Source organism: Jaculus jaculus, chromosome 19 (genome assembly GCF_020740685.1).
Source record: "Jaculus jaculus isolate mJacJac1 chromosome 19, mJacJac1.mat.Y.cur, whole genome shotgun sequence".
Lineage (NCBI taxonomy): Eukaryota > Metazoa > Chordata > Mammalia > Rodentia > Dipodidae > Jaculus > Jaculus jaculus.
Window position 1 is genome coordinate 54,379,338 of NC_059120.1, and position 23,716 is coordinate 54,403,053.

The 23,716-nt window shown below is 42.7% G+C and overlaps 1 protein-coding gene across 3 annotated transcripts in view; it reads left to right on the forward strand.

The window, feature by feature from the left end:
* The window catches only part of Rprd2 (regulation of nuclear pre-mRNA domain containing 2), a 67,458-nt gene that overhangs the window by 18,734 nt on the left and 25,008 nt on the right, over window positions 1–23,716 (forward strand). For all 3 annotated transcript variants that reach the window (XM_045137947.1, XM_045137948.1, XM_045137949.1), the window contains exons 2-6: window positions 8,490–8,619; window positions 18,479–18,579; window positions 19,801–19,878; window positions 21,009–21,061; window positions 22,102–22,228. In XM_045137947.1, the coding sequence (XP_044993882.1) occupies window positions 8,490–8,619; window positions 18,479–18,579; window positions 19,801–19,878; window positions 21,009–21,061; window positions 22,102–22,228 (489 nt within the window). The remainder of the gene's footprint in view (window positions 1–8,489; window positions 8,620–18,478; window positions 18,580–19,800; window positions 19,879–21,008; window positions 21,062–22,101; window positions 22,229–23,716) is intronic.

A 23,716-nucleotide genomic window follows, 5' to 3' on the forward strand; every position in this document is an offset into this window, starting at 1 on the left:
AAACTCCAGATGCATGCATCACCTTGTGCATCTGGCTTACATGGGTACTGGGGAATTGAACCTGGGTCCTTAGGCTTTTCAGGCAAGCACTTTAACTACTAGGTCATCTCTCCATCCTGTAAAAATATTTTTACTGGGCTGGGGAAATGGCTGAGTGGTTTAGACGTTTGCCTGTGAAGCCTAAGGACCCTGGTTCGATTCCCCAGGACCCACGTAAGCCAGGTGCACAAGGGGGCGCTTGGATCTGTAGCTCATTTGCACTGGCCGTAGGCCCTGGCATGCCTATTCTCTCATCCTCTCTGTCTGCTTCTTCCTCCCTCTCTCAAATTAATTGATTAATTAAATTAAAAATATTTTTACTTACTTTTTTGAATGAGAGAAAGGGAATGAAAGAGAAAGAGTATTGGTGCACCAGAGCTATGGTGGTTTGAGCCAGGAGTCCCCCATAAACTTAGGTGTTCTGAATGCTAGGTTCCCAGCTGATGGAGATTTGGGAATGAATGCGGAGGGAGTGTATTGTTGGTGGTAGGTTTATGGGTGTTATAGCCAGTTTCTCCATGCCAGTGTTTGGCACACTCTCCTGTTGTTATTGTCCACCTCATGTTGGCCAGGGGGTGATGTCCACCCTCTGCTCATGCCATCGTTTTCCCTGCAGTTGTGGAGCTTCCCCTCGAGCCTGTAGGCCAAAATAAACCTTTCTCCCACAAGCTGCTCTTGGTTGGGTGATTTCTACCAGCAATGTGGACCTGACTGCAACAGGAGCCTTTTACCCCTGCAAACAAACTCTATCTAGCTGTGTGCACCACTTTGTGTGTGTAGTAGGGAATCAAACTTGGGTCATCAGGCTTTTTAAACACCTTTGGTTTGTTTCTAATAGTGAGTAACACAAAAAGATATATTCAGTGTGGTCACATTGGGAGGAACAGTGAGGTCTAGTAACTCCATAGTCTGTCTTTGGGGTCTTGACGTGAGGTTTGAGTTAAATAGAAGGCAAAAGGTCTGCATAGCTGTGCAGTTCTGGCCAAGGTGTGGTCTTGCCCATCTTAATGTCTCAACCCCAACCTCTCCTACAAGGCCATCAAGTTTTCCCTGAAGCAAGTTTCTCTTCTTGCTGGCAGCAGGTTGCAGCCTTTTTATTTTTCCAACATGAGTTGCTTGGGAAAATTCTAATTTTTGGGGGTCCATTGTTTCAGTAGTATCCTTAATTTTTTTGTAAAGGTTTATTTTAATTTATTTGCGAGAGCGAGATACACAGAAATAGGCAGGTAGAGAGAGAGAGAATGGGCACGCCAGGGCCTCTAGCCACTGCAAACTAACTCCAGATGCATGCGCCCCATTGTGCATCTGACGTAAGTGGGTCCTGGGGAGTAGAATCTATGTCCTTTAGCTTTGCAGGCAAGCACCTTAACCATTAAGCCGTCTCTCCATCCCTATTGTGTGTGTGTGTGTGTGTGTGCGTGTGTGTTTTGGGAGGGTCTCTTGCTACTGCAAATAAATGCCTGTCCATCTGGCTTTATATGTGTGGGTGAGGAATTAAACCTGTTCCATCATGCTTTGCAAGCAAGTGAGTATAAATACTGAGCAATTTCCCTGTCTCCTCTGAAAATTATATATTTTTTAAAAAGAACAAATGCTTTTTTAAAAATTTGTTTTTATTTTTATTTATTTATTTGAAAGCAACAGACAGAGAAAGAGGCAGAGAGAATGGGCACACCAGGGCCTCCAGCCACTGCAAACAAATTCCAGATGCATGCGCCACCTTGTGCAACTGGCTTATGTGGGTACTGAGGAGTCAAGCCTCGAATTGGGGTCCTTAGACTTCACAGGCAAGAGCTTAACCACTAAGCCATCTCTCCAGCCCAAAAGCTAGTTTGAAAAATTAACTTATTTGTGGCTGTATTCCTTAGATGACCAGTGTCTTTATTTGAAGAGAATAGATACAGAGTTAGGAGTGCACAAACATAAACCCTAAAAAAACATTGTGAACAATTGTAGTTTAAAGGGTACCATCGTGGTCAAGTGTTTTCCTAGGCATTGTATCTTAGAAGGCTTATGTAATTAAAGTAAAATTTAGAATCTCCCGGGCGTGGTGTTGCACACCTTTCATCCCAGCACTCGGAAGGCAGAGATAGGGGGATCACTGTGAGCTCAAGGCCACCCTGTGACTACATAGTGAGTTCTGGGTCAGCCTGGACTAGAGTGAAACCCTACCTCGAAAAACCAAAGGGGGCGGGGAAGAAAACAAAACTTAGAATCTGGTTCAGTAGGACAATAGGATACACCATTGACAAAATCAAAATTTTAGGCGCTGGGGAGATGGCTCAGTGCTTAAAGGCACTTGTTTGCAAAGCCTGCTGGCCTCATTCAATTCCCCACTCATCCACATGCAGTTGGATGGTCTTTTATTTGCAATAGCAAGAGACCCTGGTGTGTCCATGCAATACACAGGTGTAAATAAATAAATAAATTTAAATTAAAAAAATAAAATCAGGGACTGGTCAGATAGCTTAGCTGTTAAGGTGCTAGCCCACAGCCTAACAACCTGGGTTGGGTTCCCCAGTACCCATGTAAAGCTAGATGCTCTGGCGTGCTCATTCTCTTCCCCTCATCGTGGTTACAAATAAATTAAATGGATAAAAATGAAATTAGGGCTGGAGAGACTGCTTAGTTGTTAAGGCACTTGCATGCAAAGCCTCACAACTTAGGTTTGATTCTCCAGGACCCACGTAAAGCCAGACGCACCAATGCTTCGTGGTGCATACATCTGGAGTTTGTTTCTAGTAGCCCTGGTGCACCCATTCTTTTCCTCCCTCTATTTTGTTTTCTCTCTCTCAAATAAATAAAATGTTTTTTAAAAAGAATCTCAGTTCTCGGGCTGGAGAGATGGCGTAGCGGTTAAACACTTGCCTGTGAAGCCTAAGGACCCCGGTTCGAGGCTCGGTTCCCCAGGTCCCACATTAGCCAGATGCACAAGGGGGCGCACGCGTCTGGAGTTCCTTTGCAGAGGCTGGAAGCCCTGGCGCACCCATTCTCTCTCTCCCTCTATCTGTCTTTCTCTGTGTGTGTGTCGCTGTCAAATAAATAAATAAATTTAAAAAAAAAAGAATCTCAGTTCTCTAGGAAAAATAAGTATTTTTATTTATTTTTATTTATTTATTTGAAAGTGACAGGCAAAGTGAGAAAGAGGCAGAGAGAGAGACACAGAGAGAATGGGCGTGCCAGGGCTTCCAGCCACTGCAAAGGAACTCCAGACGCATGTTCCCCCTTGTGTATCTGGCTAACATGGGTCCTGGGGGAATTGAGCCTCAAACCAGGGTCCTTAGGCTTCACAGGCAAGTGCTTAACCACTAAGCCATCTCTTCAGCCCATAATTAAATTTTAGACACTTTAAAAGAACAGTTTCACAGAGGAATGGGGTAGAGGAGGTTTATGCGAAACTAAAAATTATGAAAGAGTAATGATGGAAACCTATGCCTTTGTAAGTCATTGCTCTTAGTTGCCCCCCATAACTGTTGCTGAAGACAAGACTTGACTTGCTTCATTGCAGGACAAAGAGAAATCAAACTGAAACTGAGCTGGAAGCTTTCTCCTGCCAGCTTGCTTTCATAATGCTGGAAGGGTGCTGTGCAGACTGCTGGGGGAGAAAAGGTGTCAATAGTGTTGATCAGCTTTGGACCCTGTGTGCTACACAACCTACCTGCTAGGCAAGATGTGGTGCAGTGATGCAGTAGTGGCTTGACAGTGATGGGGCTACCAGCCACTTCCCTGTTTCAAGGCCTGCTCCACAGGAGGGAATCCATGCCTGGTACCATAAACCTGCCCAAAAGCCCATAGCTGGGGGGGGGGGGTGGCTGGCATAGGCCCTAGTGGGGAACCTGTTGCTATTGTTATGCTAAGTGGATACATCTAACTGCCTTCTAAATATTTATGTCCATGCCTACTGGCTAGTGCTGAACTTTTCTTTTGCAGTGAGCCGGAGTCAGTACAGAGATACATACTTGGTGAAAGTGCTGAGAATAAGTGACTTGAGTGCTCATGGGACATATATGCCACCTCCTCCAAAGCTTAGGAAAGAGAGGGTGGAAAGAATGTAAGAGCCAGATGGGCTGGAGGATGGCTTAGCAGATAAGGGGCTTGCCTGTAAAGCCTAGGGACCCAGGTTGGATTCCCCAGTACACATGTAAGCCAGATGCACTAGGTGGTGCATGTGTCTGGAGGCCCTTGTGTGCTCATTCTCCCTCCCTCCCTCCCTCCCTCTCTCTCTCTCTCTCTCTCTCTCTCTCAAATAAATAAAGTAAATAAGATTTTTTTTTTTAAAGAATGTAAGAGCCAGAGGATGAGGGTGGTGATGCTGTAGAATGCTGACTTCTGAACATGGCATGCTGTTACCTGATTGAAACCCTGTCATCCTGGATCAAGGAGAGGCTCATTAGGCTCCCACCCTTTCCAGAGATGCTATTGGTATTGCTGGGGGAGAAGAAGCCTGACAGCCCAGGTTCCATTCCCCAATTTTTATTTTTAAAGGTGTAAACCACCATTAACACCATTTTAAAGGTTAGGTCTGGCTTAACAGCTTGTTTAAAAATACAGTGTGGGTATGGTGGTATACACCTTTTAATCCCAGCACTTAAGAGGATCTTCTGTAAGTTCAAGGCTGGCCTGGGACTACAGAATGAGTTTTCAAGACCCTGCCTTGAAAAAAATCCAAAACCACAAAATGAGCTGACATAGTAAAGGTTAGCCATATAGGCATGAGGACCTGAGTTCAGATTCCCCCATTCTCATGTAAAAACACCACAAGGGGGCCAGAGAGATGGCTTAGCGATTAAGTGTATGCCTGCAAAGCCCAAGGACCCCAGTTCACTTCTCTGGGTCCCACGTAAGCCAGATGCACAGAGGGTAATGATCACAAAGACATGTGATGTCAACCTCTGGCCTGTACGTACATGTACACATACCAAAATAAAAAATACCTCAACTGTCACTGCAAATGAACTCCAAACTCATGTGTTCCCTTGTGCACCTGGCTTACGTGAGTACTGGGGAATTAAACCTGGGTCCTTAGGCTATGCAGGTTAAGTTCCTTAACTGCTGAAACATCTTTCCAGCCCCTCAGCCTCCTTTAAAAAAAAAAAAATTATTGGGGGGGGGGGTTGAGAATGGGCATGCTAGGGCCTCCAGCCACTGCAAACAAACTTCAGACTCATGTACCACCTTGTACATCTGGCTTATGTGGGTCCTGAGGAATTAAACCTGGATCTTTTGGCTTTGCAGCCAAATATCTTAATCACTATGCCATCTTCTTCAGCCCATCAGCCTCCTTTTTAAAATTTGAGTAGTAAGTTATAGTTTACATAGACAAGCTGTGGAGCCTGCTTACCCTCAACTTTAGACCCCACGAAATAGTCTTCCAATTCCTGGGAACTAGTATAGCTTTCATTGTAAAAGCATAGAGTTGGACACTTAACCTGTGAAGCCTAAAGACCCATCCCTCTATCTCTAATAAATAAATAAATAAAATATAATTAAAAAAAACTTAAAGCATGGGGTTTTAAATGTCTTACTCAAAAAAAAAAAAAAAAAGGTGTAGGGCTTAAGAGATGGCTTAGCTAGTAATGTGCTTGCTTTTGCAAAGCCAGAGAACCCAGGTTCGATTTCCCAGAACCCATATAAGTCAGATGCACAAGGTGGCACATGGGTATGGAATTTGTTTGCAACAGCCAAAACCCCTAGTGTGCCCATTCACACTCTCTCTTTCTCTCTCTCTCTCTCTCTGCCTCTTTCTCTCTCTCAAATAAAGATAATAAAATGATTTTAAATAAAATAAAACTACTATACTACAAATTATTTTACCACATAAGCTTTTTGCTGAAATATGGTATTTTTTAGCTGTTTCTTCATTATTTATCCCACCCCTGCCCCCTTTTGGATTTGTTTGAATTAGGGTCTCACTCTAGTTCAGGCTGATCTGGAACTCACTCAGCCATGAACTCACTGTGATCATCCTAAGGAGTGTTGGAAGTCTAGGCATTTGCCACCTTGCCTGGCTTGTTTCTTGCATTTTTGTGATCTGGACATAATCTCAAGAATGAAGTTCAAGACTAGTCTGAGCTATAAAGCAACACCCTGTCCCAGTAAGGGTAAAAAATAGGATGGAGAGATGTCTTAGTGGTCAAGGCATTTGCTTGCAAAGTCAAAGGATCCAGGACCAGTTCCCCACTACCTATATATAAAGGCAGATATACAAGGTGACACATGCATCTGAAGTTCATTTCCAGTGGCTAGAGCCCCTGGTGTGCCCATTTTCTCTCTCTCTCCCTCTCTTGAATAAATAAATAAATATTTTGAAAAATGAAAGACAATTGTAGCATGGTTAAAATACAAGTCTGACTTTATTTACAAGCAGAGAGGGAGGGAGGGAGGAAGAAGGGACAGAATAGGCATGCCAGGGCTGCTGCATCTAGCTTTACATGGGCTCTGGGGAATCAAACCTGGTTTGTTAGACTTTGCAGATAAACTGCTTAACTTCTGAGCCATCTCTCCAGCCACAAGTCTATTTTTAAAATTTATTGTAAAAAGCAGACTGGGCTTGGGATGTAACTCAGTTCTTGCCCAGCATGTGCACACTGCATAAACCAGGAGTGTGGTTGTACACACCTGTAACCCCAGCACTCTGCAGGTGGAGGCAGGTGAATCAGGCAGTAAGATCCATCCTCAACTACATCGAGAGATCCAGGTCAGTCTGGGATACCTGAGACCCTGTCGCTCACATTGACAATCAGTGTAAAAAATAGAAACATGGGCTGGAGAGATGGCTTAACAGTTAAGGCTCTTGCCTGCAAAGCCTAAGGACCCATGTTGGACTCTACAGATTCCACTTCACAAAGGTGAAGCAAGCGCAAAGTCACACATGCCCACTAGGTGGTGCATGTGTTTGGAGTTCAGTTGCAATGGCTGAGGCCCTGGCATGCCAATTCTCTTCTCCCCTCTCCTCTCCCCTCTCTCCCTCTCCCTCTCCCTCTCCTCCCCACCCTCTCAAAAAAAAAAAAAGAAAAGAAAAGAAACATGCTGGGCGTGGTGGTGCACACTTTTAATCCCAGCATTTGAGAGGCAGAGGTAGGAGGATATCTGAGTACAAGATTAGCCTGAGACTACCAAGAGGTGCATGTGGCTTGAATTTGCAGTGACTGGGGGTCCTGGCACATCCATGTTCACTCCTTGTCTGCCTCTCAAATAAATAAGTAATAAATTGTAAAAAGCCACACATGGTGAGTTCAAGGCCAGCCTGGTGCCACAGTGAATTCCAGGTCAACCTGGGCTAGAGCAAGACTCTACATCGAGTCCTCCCCTGCAAAAGAAACAAAATAAATATATGCATAATATATATAGAGATACAAAGGGAGATCTGATGAAACTAAAGAACAAGAGTCATAGGAGTAGGAGAATATATGTAGTAAGGTAGTAAGAGGAGGGAGATAAGTAGTTTTTGGAGGTCACCGAATTTGAGATAAAAAAAAAAAAATAAGCCGGGCATAGTGGCGCACGCCTTTAATCCCAGCACTCGCGAGGCAGAGGTAGGAGGATCGCTGTGAGTTCAAGGCCACCCTGAGACTACAGAGTTAATTCCAGGTCAGCCTGGACCAGAGTGAGACCCTACCTCAAAAAACCAAAAATAAATAAATAAATAAAAAGTCTAGTTTTGCCTGCAAAGCCAAAGAATTGAGGTTCAATTCCCCAGGACCCATATAATCCAGATACACAGGGTGGCACATGCGTCTGGAGTTTGTTTGCTGTAGCTGGAGGTCCTGCCATACCCAGTCTCTCTCTCCTTTCTGTGCCCCTCTCTCTCAATAAATAAAAAGTATATCTTATCTGGGCGTGGTGGCACACACCTTTAATCCCAACACTCAGGAGGCAGAGGTAGGAAAATCACTGTGAGTTCAAGGCTACCCTGAGACTACATAGTGAATTCCAGGTCAGCCTGAGATAGTGTGAAACCCTACCTCAAAAAAAAATATATATATTTTTTTTTTAAAAAGAAATTCAACCCAAATTAGTCAAGGTTTTTAATACATTGAATAAATTGATCCATTAATCTCATTTGTTTACTCATCCTTCCATCCATGTGGTTATATCCTTCCTTTTACACATAAAAAGCAGTTAACAGTGCTGCCAAGATGGCTCAGTTGTTAAGGTGCTTGTCTGCATGCCTGGTGACCTGGGTTTGATTCCCCAGTACCCTTTGTAAAGCCATATGCACAAAGTGGAACATGCATTTGGAATTTGTTTGCAGTGCCTAGAGACCCCGATGGACCCATATTCTCATTCTCATTCATTCTCTCTCTCTCTCCCCCCTCCCCCTCTTCCCCTTGCAAATAGATTTTAAAGTATCTATTAAACAGTTAGCAGTTTGAACTTAATATATTTGGAATGGGTTGAGCTAATTATGAAATGACTCATTTGTCTTTATTGTTTTTTGTCATTTCTAGCTACATATCCTCACCGTTTGAATCTCTTTTACCTGGCCAATGATGTCATACAGAATTGTAAAAGGAAAAATGCAATCATCTTCCGGGAGTCATTCGCTGATGTCCTTCCTGAAGCAGCTGCGCTGGTGAAGTGAGTAGACTTACTGTACGTGGAGATCGAGGAACATTGAAAAGTGTTGCTTTCTCTTTTTACCCACTGGCAAGAACTGAAATAGTTATACATGCTTGAAGATTTTGCCCAGGTGTTCATTATAACTTTCCTGCTACTGTGTGCAGTTTTCTTTCTGTCTGATTTTGTTTTCTTCTTCCCTCACTCTCTTCCTTTCTGTAATTAAAATATTTTTATTTATTTATTTATTCGTGTGTGAGAAGTGCACACACTTCAGTCTTCTTGCTGCTGTAAACCAAGTCCAGACACATGTGCCACTTTGTGTATCTGGCTTTACATGGACACTGGGGACTCAAACCCAGGCCATGAGGTTTTGCAAGCAAGCACCTTTAACTGCTCAGCTATCACTGCACTCCATTTATTTATTTATTTATTTATTTATTTATTTTTTGGTTGGTGATGGAACCCAGGGCCTCATCCATACTAGGCAAGGACTTGACTGCCAAGGTACCACCCCTAACCCATGATTTTGTATTTTTTTTTTTTTTTGAGGTAGGGTCTCACTCTAGTCCAGGCTGACTTGGAATTAACTCTGTAGTCTCAGGGTGGCCTTGAACTCACGGCGATCCTCCTACCTCTGCCTCCCGAGTGCTGGGATTAAAGGCGTGCGCCACCACGCCCGGCTGATTTTGTATTTTTAAAAACAGTCTATCCATTCATTCTTTCATTTATTTGTAAGGGAAGGGAGGGAGGGAGGGGCGGGGAGAGAAGAGGAGTAAAAAAATAAGAATGAGCATGCCAGGGCCTTGCCATTACAAACAAATTCCAGACATGTGACACTTTGTGCATCTGGCTTTGCATGGGTACTGGGGAATCGAACCCATGCTGTGAGGCTTTGTGGGTTTTGTGTGTTTGTTTGCATTTTTTCAAGGTAGGATCTCACTCTAGTCCCAGGCAGACCTGGAGCTCACAGTGATCCTCCCGTCTCGGCCTCCTCCTGAGTGCTAAGGTTAAAGGTGTGCATTACCACACCAAGCCTGGTTTTGCTTTTTTGTTGTTGCTGTTTATTTTTATTTATTTATTTGAGAGTGACAGAGAAAGAGGCAGATAGAGGAGAGGGTGCGCCAGGACTTCCAGCCACTGAAAATGAACTCCAGATGTCCCCTTGTGCATTTGGCTTGTAAAAAATACATGGGTCCTGGAGAGTTGAACTGGGGTCCTTTGGCTTTGCAGGCAGACGCCTTAACCACTAAGCCATCTGTCCAACCCTGGTTTTACTTTTTTTAATGTTTTAAATATTGCTTTATTCATTTGAGAGAGAAAGAAAGAGGCCCAGGGGAGGGAGAGAATGGGTACTCCAGGGCCTTCAGCTGCTACAAACGTACTCCAGATGCACATGGCCTTGCCCCCTTTTGGCTTACATCAGTCCTGGGGAATCAAACATGGCGCTTTGCAGGCACATGCCTCAGCCACTAAGCTCTCTCTCCAGTCCATAACTTTTTTTTTTTTAATTTATTTTTAAGCAGAGAGTGAAATAAAGAAAAGAGAGACAACCTCAGAGAATGAGCACGCCAAGTTCTTTTGCCGCTACAAACTCACTCCAGATGCATGTGCCATTTTGTATATCTGGCTTTATGGGAGAACTGAGAAATTAAACCTGGGTTGTTAGGTTTTGTAGGCAAGCACCTTAACCACTGTGCCATCTCTCCATCCTGGGTTTATTTATTTATTTTAAATTTCTTTTCTAATTTTTAAAATTTATTCGAGAGACAGAGGGGGGCAGATACAGAAAATGGGCGTGCCAGGGCCTCCAACCACTATAAATGAACTCCAGATGCATGTGCCACCCTGTGCATCTGACTTAAGCGGGTCCTGGGGAATCGAACATGGATTCTTTGGCTTTGCAAGCAGGCACCTTAACCGCTAAGCCATCTCTCCAGCCCCCTGGTTTTATTTATTTTTATATTTATTTTATAGAGTTTTTTTTTTTTTTTTTTTGAGAGAGAAACAGAGCAAGAATGGAAGCACCAGGACCTCCACTAGCTGCAAACGAATTCCAGACAGCATGCCCCACCTTGCATATCTGGCTTACGTGAGAATCAAACCTGGGTACTTTAGCTTGGCAGGCAGGTGCCTTGATATATAAGCCATCTCTCCAGCCCTGTTTTTATATTTATCTATTTATTTTGCTTTTCCATGGTAGGGTCTCACTTGCGCCCAGGTTGACCTGAAGCTGTAGTGCCAGGCTGCTCTCCCGCTCACATGGACTTCTACCCCTGCCTCCCTAGTGCTGGATAGCCTTAAAATACTTTATTTATTTATTTGGAGAAAGAAGAGAATGGGCACATCAGGACCTACAGCCACTGCAAATGAACTCCAGACCATGCGCCACCTTGTTTATCTGTCTTATGTGGGTACTGGGGAATCAAACCTGGGTCTTTAGGCTTTGCAAGTGAGCACTTTAACTGCTTAGCCATCTCTCTACCTATATTTTATTTTATTTTACTTGGTTTTTCGAGGTAGGGTTTCTCTCTAGCCCAGGCTCATCTGGAATTCAAATGTAGTCTCAAGCTGGCCTGGAACTCACAGCGATTCTCCTACCTCCACCTCCCGAGTGCTGGAGCTGAAGGTGTGTGCCACCACTTCTGACCTATTTATTTACTTGAAAGAGAGAGGGGCAGATAACAGAGAGGGAGACTGGGCACAGCAGGGGTTCCAACCACTGCAAACAAACTCCAGGCGCATGTGCTCATGTGGAGACTGCAGAATCGAACCTGGATCCTTAGGTTTTTCAGGCAAGTGTCCTAACTTAATTTTATGGTTTTGTGGCAGGATCTCATGTAGGTCAGGATGCCTCCAATTTGGTGTGTAGCACAAGATGACCTTGAACACCTGATCTTCCTGTCTATTCCCAAGTGTTAGGATTATAGGAATACACACCCATGCCTGGCACATTCTGAGAATCTTAGCCTTTCCTTCTTCCTTTTCCTCCTCCTCTTTCAGCTTTATGGTGCTGAGGATTCAGTGCAGGGCCTTGCCCATGCTAGGCCAGCATTCTTATCTGTGAGCTATTGTATCCTCAGTCCCTAGTAATACAGTTTTACGGCTTCAAGGAGAGATTTTCTCAAAAGAACATATTTCCAGGTCTGGAAAAATGGCTTAGTAGTTAAGGCTCTTGCATGTGAAGCCTAAGGATCCAGATTCGATTCCGTAGAACCCACATAAGCCAGGTGCACAAGATGGCACATGCATCTGGAGTTAGTTTGCAGTGGTTAGAGGCCCTGGAGGGCCCATCTTCCCCAAATACATACGTACGTACATATATAAATACATACCTCCCTCCCTAATTCATTCGTACATACATGCATACACATAGACAAACAAAAAGAACACACTTTGTATTTAGGCCACAAGGTATCCATAGACAAAGATCAAACAGTTACACAGTCAAAGCTCTCCAAACACATCAGGAAGCAAATTACCATGAGTGAGAATCAGCAGGCTAGATGTCTCACTGCCCATGAGCTTTAGGTATTGAAGTTGTTTTACAAAATATATAAAGCATGTACATGAAGTATTAAAGATTTAATTTGATAGTAAAGTGAGCAATGGATATTTGGACAATTTTGAAAAATAATCCAGGAATTTTATAGAGGAAAATGAATAAGCAAAATAGTTCTCAGGAAAAAATAGTGCATCAAGAGAATTAAGGATTTTAGAAATAGGAAAAATGAAGGAAGATTAGAATGAGAGGCCCAATTAACATCAAATCACAGTCTCAATTGGAGAGAACTTGAATTTTTTTAAGCAGACTCTGAGAATGATGAAATATATAAATCTAAAGATAGAGGGGTGGGAAATGACTTAGTGATTGCCACAAGCCTTGTCATCAGTGTTCAGATCCTGAGTCTCCAGAAAAGCCAGACAAAAGCAAATAGCACATGTGTCTGTAGTCCCAGGCTGCCTGCTCAGATGGGAGGCACAGTCAGAATCCCAAAGCTAAATAAATTAAAAAAAAAAAAAAAAGTTATGGGCTGGAGAGATGGCTTAGTGGCTAAGGCATGTGCCTGCAAAGCATTGTTGCTTCTGAGGTAGGGTCTCACTATGGCCCAAGCTGACCTGGAACTCACTCTGCAATCCCAGGCTGGCCTTGAACTCATTGTAATCTTCCTACCTCTGCCTCCTGAAGTGCTGGGATTAAAGGTATATAGTACCATGCTCAGCTTTTTTTAAGTATATTTTTATTATTTTATTTCTTGGTTGCATGTGTCTTTTGAACCAAATGACAAAAAACATAATAAAGCACAACATACAGTATAAAACCATAAAATTTGGGGTGGAGAGATGGCTCAACAGTTACGGCGCTTGCCTACAAAGCCAAAGGATGCAGGTTTAATTCCCAATTCCCCAGGACCCACATAAGCCAGATGCACAAGGTGGTGCATGTGTTTAGAATTCGTTTGCAGTGGCTGGAGACCCTAACACCCCTATTCTCTATCTGCCTCTTCCTCTTTCACCCTCCCCCTCTCTCTAAAATAAATAAAATATTTTTAAATTTAAAAAACAGCCATAAACTTAAGGAGATGAGATGAGAACAAGGGGGAACTCCTCCCACATGACCCTCTGCCCCTTCCTGCCTCTCACATGGCATGACCTCTCTATTCCTCCGCTTAATCTAATACAGTCTCTCTAAACCTTTTTTTTTTTTTTTTTAAAGTACATACCTAGGGCTGGAGAAATGGCTTAGTGGTTAAGGCACTTGCCTGCAAAGCCAAAGGACCCAGATTTGATTCCCCAGTATGCATGTAAACCAGATGTACAAGTAGGCCCATGCATCTGAAGTTTGTTTGCAGTGGCTGGAGGCTCCAGCATTCCCATTCTCTCTCTCCCTCCTTCCCTTCCACCCTCCCTCTCTCCCTTTCAAGTAAATAAGTAAAATATATTTTAAAAAATATCTAGTGGTTGGGAAGATGGATCATCAGCTAAAGGCCCTTGCTTGCAAAGACTGCCAGCCCAGGTTCAGTCCCCAAGACACCCTTACAAGCCAGATGCAATAAGTGGCATCTGGTGTTCGTTTGCAGCAACAAGAGACCCTGATACACCAATACACATACATATATTTACAAACAGCAAAATTTCAAATATGCATACCTAGTCAATAATGAAAGTACAAAACAAAAGGTAATTAAGCCAGTTGTGGTGACTCACACACGGCTTTCATCCCAGCAGCCAAGAGGTTGAGGTAGGAGCATCACTGTGAGTTGAGGTCCTTTCCCTAAGAGGCAAAGTGGAGACCTTACCTCCAAAAATAAATTAAGTAATTAATAGTACCTAAAGCCAGGTGCTCAGAGTGGCATATGCATCCGGAATTTGTAGCAGCAGGCCCTGACATGACCATTCTTTCTTGTTCTTGGTCTGCCTCTTTCTCTCTGTCTCAAATACTAAATAAACCATATAAAAACAGCTGGGCATGGTGGCACACATCTTTAATCCCAACATTTGGGAGGCAGAGGTAGAAGGGTCGCTGAGAGTTCGATGCCATCCTGAGATTATTACATAGTGAATTTCAGGTCAGCCTAATCTAGAGTGACGCCCTACCTGGACCCCCCCCCAAAAAATAAAAATACACAAAATGGAGCACGGGAGATAATGGTTCAGTGGTTAAAATGCACATACTGGCTAGGCATGGTAGCACACACCTTTAATCCCAGCACTGGGGAGGCAGAGGCAGGAGAATTGTGAGAGTTCAAGGCCACCCTGAGACTACATAAGGAATTCCAGGTTAGCCTGGGCTACAGTGAAACCCGGCCTCCAAAATCATTAAAAAATAAAATAAAATGCACCTGCTTGCAAAACCTGGCAGCCCCAAGTTCTCCAATACCCACATAAAGCTAGATGCACAAAGTGGCACAAGCATCTGGAGTTCATTTGCAGTGGTTAAATGCCTGGTGTGCCCATTATCTCTTTCCTTTCAAATAAAATAAAAACGTTGGATGCACACCTCTAATCCAGTCCTAAGGAGGCGGAGACAAGAGGCTCCCCTGAACTTACTGGTTAGCTTGTAAGCAAGATTCAGTGAGAGACTTTGTCTCAAGAAGAAAAGGAAAGAAAAAAGAAAATTAAAAAGTAAAAAAAATGTCAAGAAATGTTGAAAAGGATGTAGGAACATGTCTCATGGGAATGTAAAGTGCTATAGGTTCTATGGAAGAGGTTGCTATTCCTCAGAAAGCTCCACCAGCATTACCATATGATCCAGCAGTTGGTCTTGCGGGTGTATATCCAAAGGAAATGAACACAGACAATGGCAGATATTTGTGCCCATGAATTCTACCTCAAAAAGTATAACTTAGGCCAGGTGTGGTGGTGCACACCTTTAATCCCAGCACTTTGGAGGCAGAAGTAGGAGGACCACCACCAGTTCAAGATGACATAGTGAATTCCAGGTCAGCCTGGGCTAGAGTGAGACCCTACCTTGAAAAACCAAAACAACAACAAAAAAAGTGTAACTTTTTCATATTTTTTCACTTTCTTTTTCATCTTTTTGTTTGTTTGGATGGGGTGCCACCACGCCCAGCTGATTCATGATTTAAAAAAAAATCTTTTATTTATTTATTGGGGAGGGACGAGAGGTGAGTATAGAATGAGAATGGGAGCTCCAGTGCACTCAGCCACTGAAAACGAGCACTAGACGCACGTGCCACCTCGTGTATCTGGTTTATGTGGGTACTTGCATATAGAACTTGGGTCCTTAAGGCGATCCAGTCAAATGTCTTAACCACTGTGCCATCCCTCCAGATCAGATTCATGATTAAAAAAAAAAGAATACAAGAGAGAGGAAAAAAAGACACAGAGAGAATGGTTACACCACGACCTCTTGATACTGCAAATGAACTCCATACACATGCATCCCTTCATGAGCCATCTGTCCAGCCTCTCATGATTGATTGTTTTTAATATTTAATTATTTACAAGCAGAGAGAGACAGACAGAGAATGGGCACACCAGGGTTTCTAGGTATTGCAAACAAACTCCAGATTCATGGGCCACTTTGTACATCTAGCTTACATGGGTATTGGGGAATTGAATCTGGGTTTTAGGCTCTGGAGGCAAGTGCCTTAGCTATGCTAAGCCATTTCTCCAGGCCCTTATGATTGTTTTTGAAAACATTTTATTATTTTTTTCTCAATTTTTATTAACATTTTCCATGATTAGAAACAAATATCCCATGGTAATACCCTCCCTTCCCCCACTTTCCCCTTTGAAATTCCATTGTCCATCATATCCCCTCCCCATCTCAGTCAGTCTCTCTTTTATTTTGATGTCATGATCTTTTCCTCCTCTTATGATGGTCTTGTGTAGGTAGTGTCAGGCACTATGAGGTCATGGATATGCAGGCCATTTTGTTTTTGGAGGACCATGTTGTAAGGGTCCTACCCTTCCTTTGGCTCTTACATTCTTTCTGCCACCTCTTCCGCATTAGACCATGAGCCTTGGAAGGTGTGATCAAGATGTTATTCAGTATTCCAGTCACTTCTTTCCAGCACTATGATACCTTCTGAGTCATCCCAAGGTCACTGCCATCTGAAAAGAGAAGATTCTCTACCTAAAGTGAGAGTAGCATTGATATAGGGTGTAAGTATTAAGAGAAGTGCTTACTGGACAGTTTGATAAAAAGCATAGTATATACACTTATCCAGACATCAGCAGATGTTGCACCCCTAGGGCTCATGACTTACCCCTGTTTTAAGTTTCAGTATCAGGTATGTATTCCCCCCATGGAGCAGGCCTCCAGTCCAATTAGAGGGCAGTTGATTTCCACCATGACAGACGTGCCACTATTGCACCCCTTGGCTCATTTGGGCTGGTTGGCGAATTATAAGGCTTGCAGTGTCCACTGTTGAGCATCTTCACTGGTGATTTCTCTTTCTCCCATTGAACTGCATGCAGAATAGCTTCTTTCAGCTTTCTGTCAGCTGGTCTACATGGAGGAGGTTATCAGCTCAGATCCAGCAGGATTTCTCAGTGGCCTTGCAGCCTAAGTATGTTGAGTCTTCAGCAATAGAGTCTTACCATCCATTCCTGGTGGGAAACCAAGGGCCTTAGCAATGGCCTATAATGTTTTGGGGCATGAGGGACCTCCCTGGCCAACAACTCACTGGAGGTATCCCATCCCTGGCACTGAAAATTTTCTAACAATGATCTATGACTCCTGAGTGTTCCATTGTCCAAAACTGGAGGATTCCATATGATTTATTTACATCCTCTTAGATTTTGATTAGCCCTCCCTCCACCTTTCCTTTACTCAGTCTCTTACCCTGACCTCACTTTGGGCCTTTATTATTTTTTTATATTTAGAGAGAATTGATGTGTCAGTGCCTCAGCTACTGCAATTGAACTCTGGAGACTTGTGCCACCTAATGGGCATGTGTGACTTTGCGCTTGCCTCACCTTTGTGCATCTGGGTAACATGGGATTTTGAGAGTCAAACATGGATCCTGAGGGTTCGTAGGCAAGCACCTTAACTGCTGAGCCATCTCTCCAGCCCTCTTGATTGTGTCCCTCCCCCCCAAGGTAGGGTCTTGCTCCAGCTCAGGGTGACCTTGAACTCACAGTGATCCTCCCACCTCTGCCTCCCAAGTTCTGGGATTAAAGCCATGCACCACCACGCCCAGCTTCTCTGATTCTTTTTGACTGAATTTTTACAAAATGCCACTGGGGTTGAAGAGGTGGCTCAGCAGTTAAAGGCGCTTGTTTGCAAAGCCTGATTGCCTGTGTTCAGCACTCCTGCACCCATGTAAAGCCAAATTCACAAATTGTTGCATACCTTACGTCTGAATTTTGTTTACAAGAGGAGACCCTAGCACAGCCATACTTTTTTTTTTCCCGTTCTCTCGCCTTCCCACTCTTCTGCTCACAAGTAAATACAATGTTTTTTAAAAAAGAAAAGAGAAAAAGAGAAGCCAGGTGTGGTGGCACACACCTTTAATCCCAGTATTTCGGAAGCAAAGGCAGAGGCAGGAGAATTGCTGTGAGTTCAAGGCCACCCTGCAACTAATTCCAGGTCAGTCTGGGCTAGAGCGAGACTCTACCTCAAAGAGAGAGAGAAAGAAATAATATTGCTAAGTCTTGCCTTTTCATTCTAAGCGAGTGCAGGGTTTATTTGTTTTTTTAGTTTTGGTTTTATTTGTTTTGTTTTTTTGCAGTACTGCTGATGAAAACCAGGGCCTTTGTACATGCTAGTCAAGTGTTCTGTTGATAAGCTACCTGTCCAGCCCTTTAGGGTTTTATTTTGCTTTTGAGACAGGATCTCACTATGCCCTTGACTAGCCTTGTCCTCATCATCCTACTTCAACCTCCCGAGTGCTGGGCTCCCAAGTCTTGTCCCACCACACCTTGCTTGAATTTATTTTTTGAACCAGATTCTTGCTTTCACCTTGTTAGATTCAGCTTCCTTCCAGAGTGCTCATGTATTAGCACATTCCTTCTCTTTGTTGTAGGCATCTGCAGCCTCATTTTTATCATTGTGAAAGTGTAAATATTTAGCATTTCTTTGGCCTTAAAATGTAGAAGAAAACTGGGCGTGGTGGCACACACCTTTAATCCCAGCACTCTGGAGGCAGAGGGGGAGGCAGAGGTAGGAGGATCGCTGAGAGTTTGAGGCCACCTGAGACTCCATAGTGAATTCCAGGTCAGCCTGGGCTAGAGTGAGACCCTACCTTGAGACCCCCCCCAAAAAAAAAAAAAAAGTAGAAGAACACATTTTAAAATATACACAGAAGAAATTTGGATAAAAGTGATTATTGACAACCTTATTTGCAGGTTTCTGTTTGGGGGGATATAAGTCAGTGTTTTTATAGTTTGTATTCTTCTTGTCCTTCAGGGATCCATCTGTATCTAAGTCTGTAGAACGAATCTTTAAAATCTGGGAAGATAGAAATGTATACCCTGAAGAAATGATTGTGGCATTGAGAGAAGCTTTGAGTAAGTCTCTTTCAAGTCTTTGTAATTTTGTCTGTTTCTGTCTGTCTCTATAGATTGGGTCTTGTATAGCAATGAACAAGAACAAGTGGATCTTGCCCTCTTTTTAAAAATTAAATAGTTCAGGGCATGATGGCGTTTGTCTTTACCCTTTAACCCCAATGCTGGTGGGGTTGGGGTAAGTTTGAGGCCAGCTTGGGGCTACAGAGTGAGTTCCAGGTCAGCATGGGATAGAGTGAGACCCTACCATGGTCGAAAAACAGGTACACACAAACATATGTGCAAGAAAATACTTATAAAATATAGATCTGTTTGAGAGCCGGGTGTAGTAGTGCACGTCTTTAATCACAGCACTCAGGAGGCAGAGGTAGGAGAATTGCTGTGAGTTTGAGGCCACCCTGAGAATACATAGTGAATCCCAGGTCAGCCTGGGCTAGAATGAAACCCTACCTAGAAAAAAAAAAAAAGTTATACATTATATGTCATATGTATATGTACATATACATATATATGTGTGTGTCTGAATTCAAAACTAAAGTAGAATGGATATAGGGTGTAGATGTGTTTTTGTCTTTGTTTTCTAAAAATGTCATGCATTATTAGATGATATTAGCCATCTGATTATTTTCCTGCTTTTATTTTAATTTCAAACTGTCCATTGCTTATGTTCAATAAATGCTGCTCTGTCCTCTTACTGTTAGAGAAATTTTGGATGCATTTTTACATCTCACTAAGCTTTGGTAGTAATGTTGTCAGTCCTCAGACTCATTTGGTTTAAATTGTAGTAAGTTATGTACCTGCTGTTGTGAATGTTTTACATAATTTAGTTCTTATGTACTAAACATATATGATTAAATCACTGTGTAGAAGTTGGTGATCATCTGGTACTATGACCATCATTTGACTAGAAATTTCTTTTTAAAAGAACACCTTTTAAGGAGCTGTTAAATTCATTGAAATTTGCTAGTTAGTATTTTTAAGCTTCTTGCCCTATTTTTCAGAATATCTAATTTCATTGATTATAGAACTTATATTTATTTGACAGCTTCTTAGATTTGGTGGGCATTTCTGTTTTTTTGTTTTTTTAATAAAAATGAAAGAAACGGAATGAAAGAACTGCACAGTCTCGGATTGCCTTGTTTCATGCTACAACTTTGGCACTGAAGTGGACAGACAAAACAGCTTCCCATAATGCCAGATTGCAAAAACTGAAATGTTTTCCAGGTACCACTTTCAAAACTCAGAAGCAGCTGAAAGAAAATCTGAACAAACAACCGAGTAAGCAGTGGAAGAAATCACAAAGTAAGGAACAAAATCTCAACTAATATAAAATTACCTCCTCTTTTTGGAGCGGAAGAAAATGTAGACCATTTGACATCGTACCTGGCATAAACCATGGGCAAGCCTGTGTTTCCCGGGCCCATGAGTCATCATAAAGTTCAAGCCATCATGAAGTTACTTCTTAAAAAAAAAAAAAAAAATCTGTTAAACAAAGGAAATGCAGTTACAGGGTTTAATTGAGTGAAGATTTAAGAGTAGTTGGGGGATTGAAAGAAGAAAACATTACTTAGTAGAAAGATATATGGAGCTAGAGGCAGCTGGCATTAACAGAGCTGAAGAGGAGACTAGGCATTAAGAAGCATTTCTCTGGGAGCCATGAAATCCTTCAGATTTGAGGATGCACTCTACCAAATTAGACATGGGCCTCAAATTCTGGCAAGAAACTCATTGTGTATCTGGAGCTCCTGTTATAACACTTTGACATGTTTGACCAGCCTGAGATCAAGGGGTGGAATGCTGCATGCGGGACTGTATGGGCAAACAGGAATATTGAGAGACTTGAAGGCTTGGAGGGAACAAAGTAAAAGTGGAGAGTTGGGAGGTGAAACGAGACAGTTGGGATAGTTTTGCTCCATCAAGCATATGACATTCGTCATGGTTAGGGGAGCCCTCTGACATCTTTTTGCTCATAAGTTGCATGCTTAGTAACAACAAAAGCCTTCTTTTCAGCCAAAGTACAGCCACAGTGATAATGTACTTAGAACTTGCCTTGTTCTTTTGTTCCTATGAATCGAGTCAGCTGAAAAAGAAATCCAAGCTAAATGCATAAGAGTTGATATTATTAGTAGTTTTCTTCAGCCAGTGCTCAGGGTTAATTGGATGTCTTGTTCCCGAACACTAACTCAGCGGGACTAAGAACAGAAGGTACTTCACGTACCTCAGGGTCTGCAGATCACTCAGTCCAGCACTTCAAGGGTCTGTTGGAGGTAAGTTGGTTAGACCTGTCTGCATAGTGTAATTTTCGACTGACCATGCTTAGGAGTGTTAAATTTCATGATTATTGTTTATTTTAGGAATATCTAAATTTTTTCCTGGATTTAGTTCAGTATTTTTGTCTGTATTCTAAATGACCTTTCATTTCATTCCAACAGCATCCACAAATCCAAAAGCTGCTCTCAAGTCAAAGATAGTTGCTGAATTTCGAGTAAGTTATAAAATTTGTTCAGTAGCTTGGTATAGTGAAGCATTAGTCACCTCTTAAGCTAGAGTTTCTAGTAAAATTTATTTATTTATTTATATAATTTTTGTTTGTTGGTTTTTTTTGAGGTAGGGTCTCACTGTAGCCCAGGCTGACCTGGAATTCACTATGTAGTCTCAGCGTGGCCTCAAACTCTGGTGATCCTCCTCCCTCTGCCTCCGGAGTGCTGGGATTAAAGGCGTGCGCCACCATGCTGACTGTTTTTGTTTTTTGAGGTAGGGTCTCACTCTAGTCCAGGCTGATCTGGAATTCACTATGTAGCCTCAGGGTGGACTCAAATGACAATCCCCGTACTTCTGCCTCAGGAGTGCAGGCACTAAAGGCTTGTGCCACCACACTCAGCTATTTTTGTTTATTTACTTTTTTATTTTAAAGAGGAGAGAGAGAATTGGCGCTCCAGGACCTCAGTCACTGAAATCCAACTCCAGGTGCTTGCGTCACCAGTAGGCATGTGCTACTTTGCACTTGCTTACTATGTATATCTGGCTTATGTGGGTCCTGGAGATTGAATATATGTTTTTAGGTTTTGCAGGCAAGCATCTTAACCACTAAGCCATCTCTCCAGCCCTGGAATTGTCAGTTTTAATCAGAATGACTGAAGAGCAAGCCCTGTGATTCCTCATCGCTGCCCTCCCCCCACTGGATTGTAGTTACAGACATGTGTGACTGTGCCCAGCTTTTTACATGGGTGCTAGGGACCAAACTTAGGCCCTCCATATTTGCATGCCAAGCTGTTACCCGCTGAACCATTTCCTCAGTTCCTAAATATAAAAAATAAATGAAGTATGTAGCTGAGAATATAGTTCTGACATGAAAATTGATTTTTGATGTCCATAACTAAGGAAAAGTGATGGATTGTTGTTTTTTCCTCCAGGGTTTGTTGGGCTTTAGTCTTTTTTTTTTTTTTTTTTTTTTTTTTTTAATGGTGGAGGTAGAAGTATGACTAACGGTGTTCTAAATGAAACATGACTCTGGTCTGCATTCAGTCTCAGGCCCTCATTGAAGAGCTGCTGTTGTACAAGCGCTCAGAGGATCAGATAGAACTGAAGGAGAAACAGTTGTCGACTATGAGAGTAGATGTATGCAGCACGGAAACTCTCAAATGCTTAAAAGGTAATGCATCTTTTTATTTATTTATTTTTTTTTAATGTTCTCACTCTAGCCTCAACTCAACTCTGTAGTCCCAAGATGGCCTCAAATTCACAGTGATCCTCCTACTTCTGTCTCCCTCATCTGGGATTAAAGGTGTGTACCATCATGCCGGACTGATACGTCTTTTTAAGTAAAATAACTCAGATGATTCTTCCTAGATCAGAGAGATAATGGGTGTCGTCTCTCCAATCCTAGGGTCTTTTGTTTTTAGGTAATCAGACTCGTTTACTCAGTAAAGATTTTTTGGGGGGGTTCTTTTATTTATTTATTTGATGGAGAAAGAGGGGGAGAGACAGAGAATGGGCACGCCAGGGCCTCCAGCCACTGCAAATGAACTCCAGGCACATGTACCCCCTTGTGCATCTGGATAATATGGGTCATGGGGAATCGAACTACGGTCCTTTGGCTTTGAAGGAATATGCCTTAACCACTAAGCCATCCCTCCAGCCCTTTCTTTGGTTTTTCAAGGTGGGGTCTCTCTCTCTCCCAGAATTCTCTATGTAGTCTCAAAGTAACCTTGAACTCACAGTGATCCTCTGCCTCCCAAGCGCTGGGACTAAAGGTTTGTGCCACCGTGCCTGACTTTACTCAGTAAAGAAAACTTTTAAACAGCTCTGAGTTGGATTCCAGGAAAAAGGGAAAGGGGCAAAAACAAAACAAGCATATTAGGTTGTAGTTGTGATACTACTAATTTCCCAGGTAGAGGTTTTGTTTGTACAAATCTTTAACAAATTTGTACCCTTGTATCCTTCTCCTTTCTTTGTATATTGACTTATATAAACTGTTGTGTTTAACCTGTATGACCAATTGGTTTGGATATGGTCTCTTAAAATATTTTATTTATTTATTTGTTTGAGAGTGTGTGTGAATATGATAGCACCAGGGCCTCTTGCTGCTGCTGCAAATGAACTCAGGATGCATGGGTCACATTGTGCGTCTGGATTTATGTGGGTACTGGGGAATCAAACCTGAGCCATTAAGGCTTTGCAGGCAAGCACCATTAGCCACTGAGGCATTTTTTCAGCCCTGGATATGGTAGGATTTGTTGTTGTTGTTGTTTTTTAAATTAAATTTAATTTTTTTCCTGAGGTAGGGTTTCACTCTAGTCCAGACTGACCAGGAATTCACTCTGTAGTCTCAGTGTGGCCTCGAACTCACGGTGATCCTCCTACCTCTGCCTCTTGAGTGCTGGGATTAAAAACATGCACCACCACGCCTGGCTGGATATGGTTTTGGTGGTGGTGGTATTTTTTGGTGGGGGGATTTGAGGTAGGGTTTCACTCTAGCCCAGGCTGACCAGGAATTCACTCTGTAGTCTCAGTGTGGCCTCGAACTCACGGTGATCCTCCTACCTCTGCCTCTTGAGTGCTGGGATTAAAAACATGCACCACCACGCCTGGCTGGATATGGTTTTGGTGGTGGTGGTATTTTTTGGTGGGGGGATTTGAG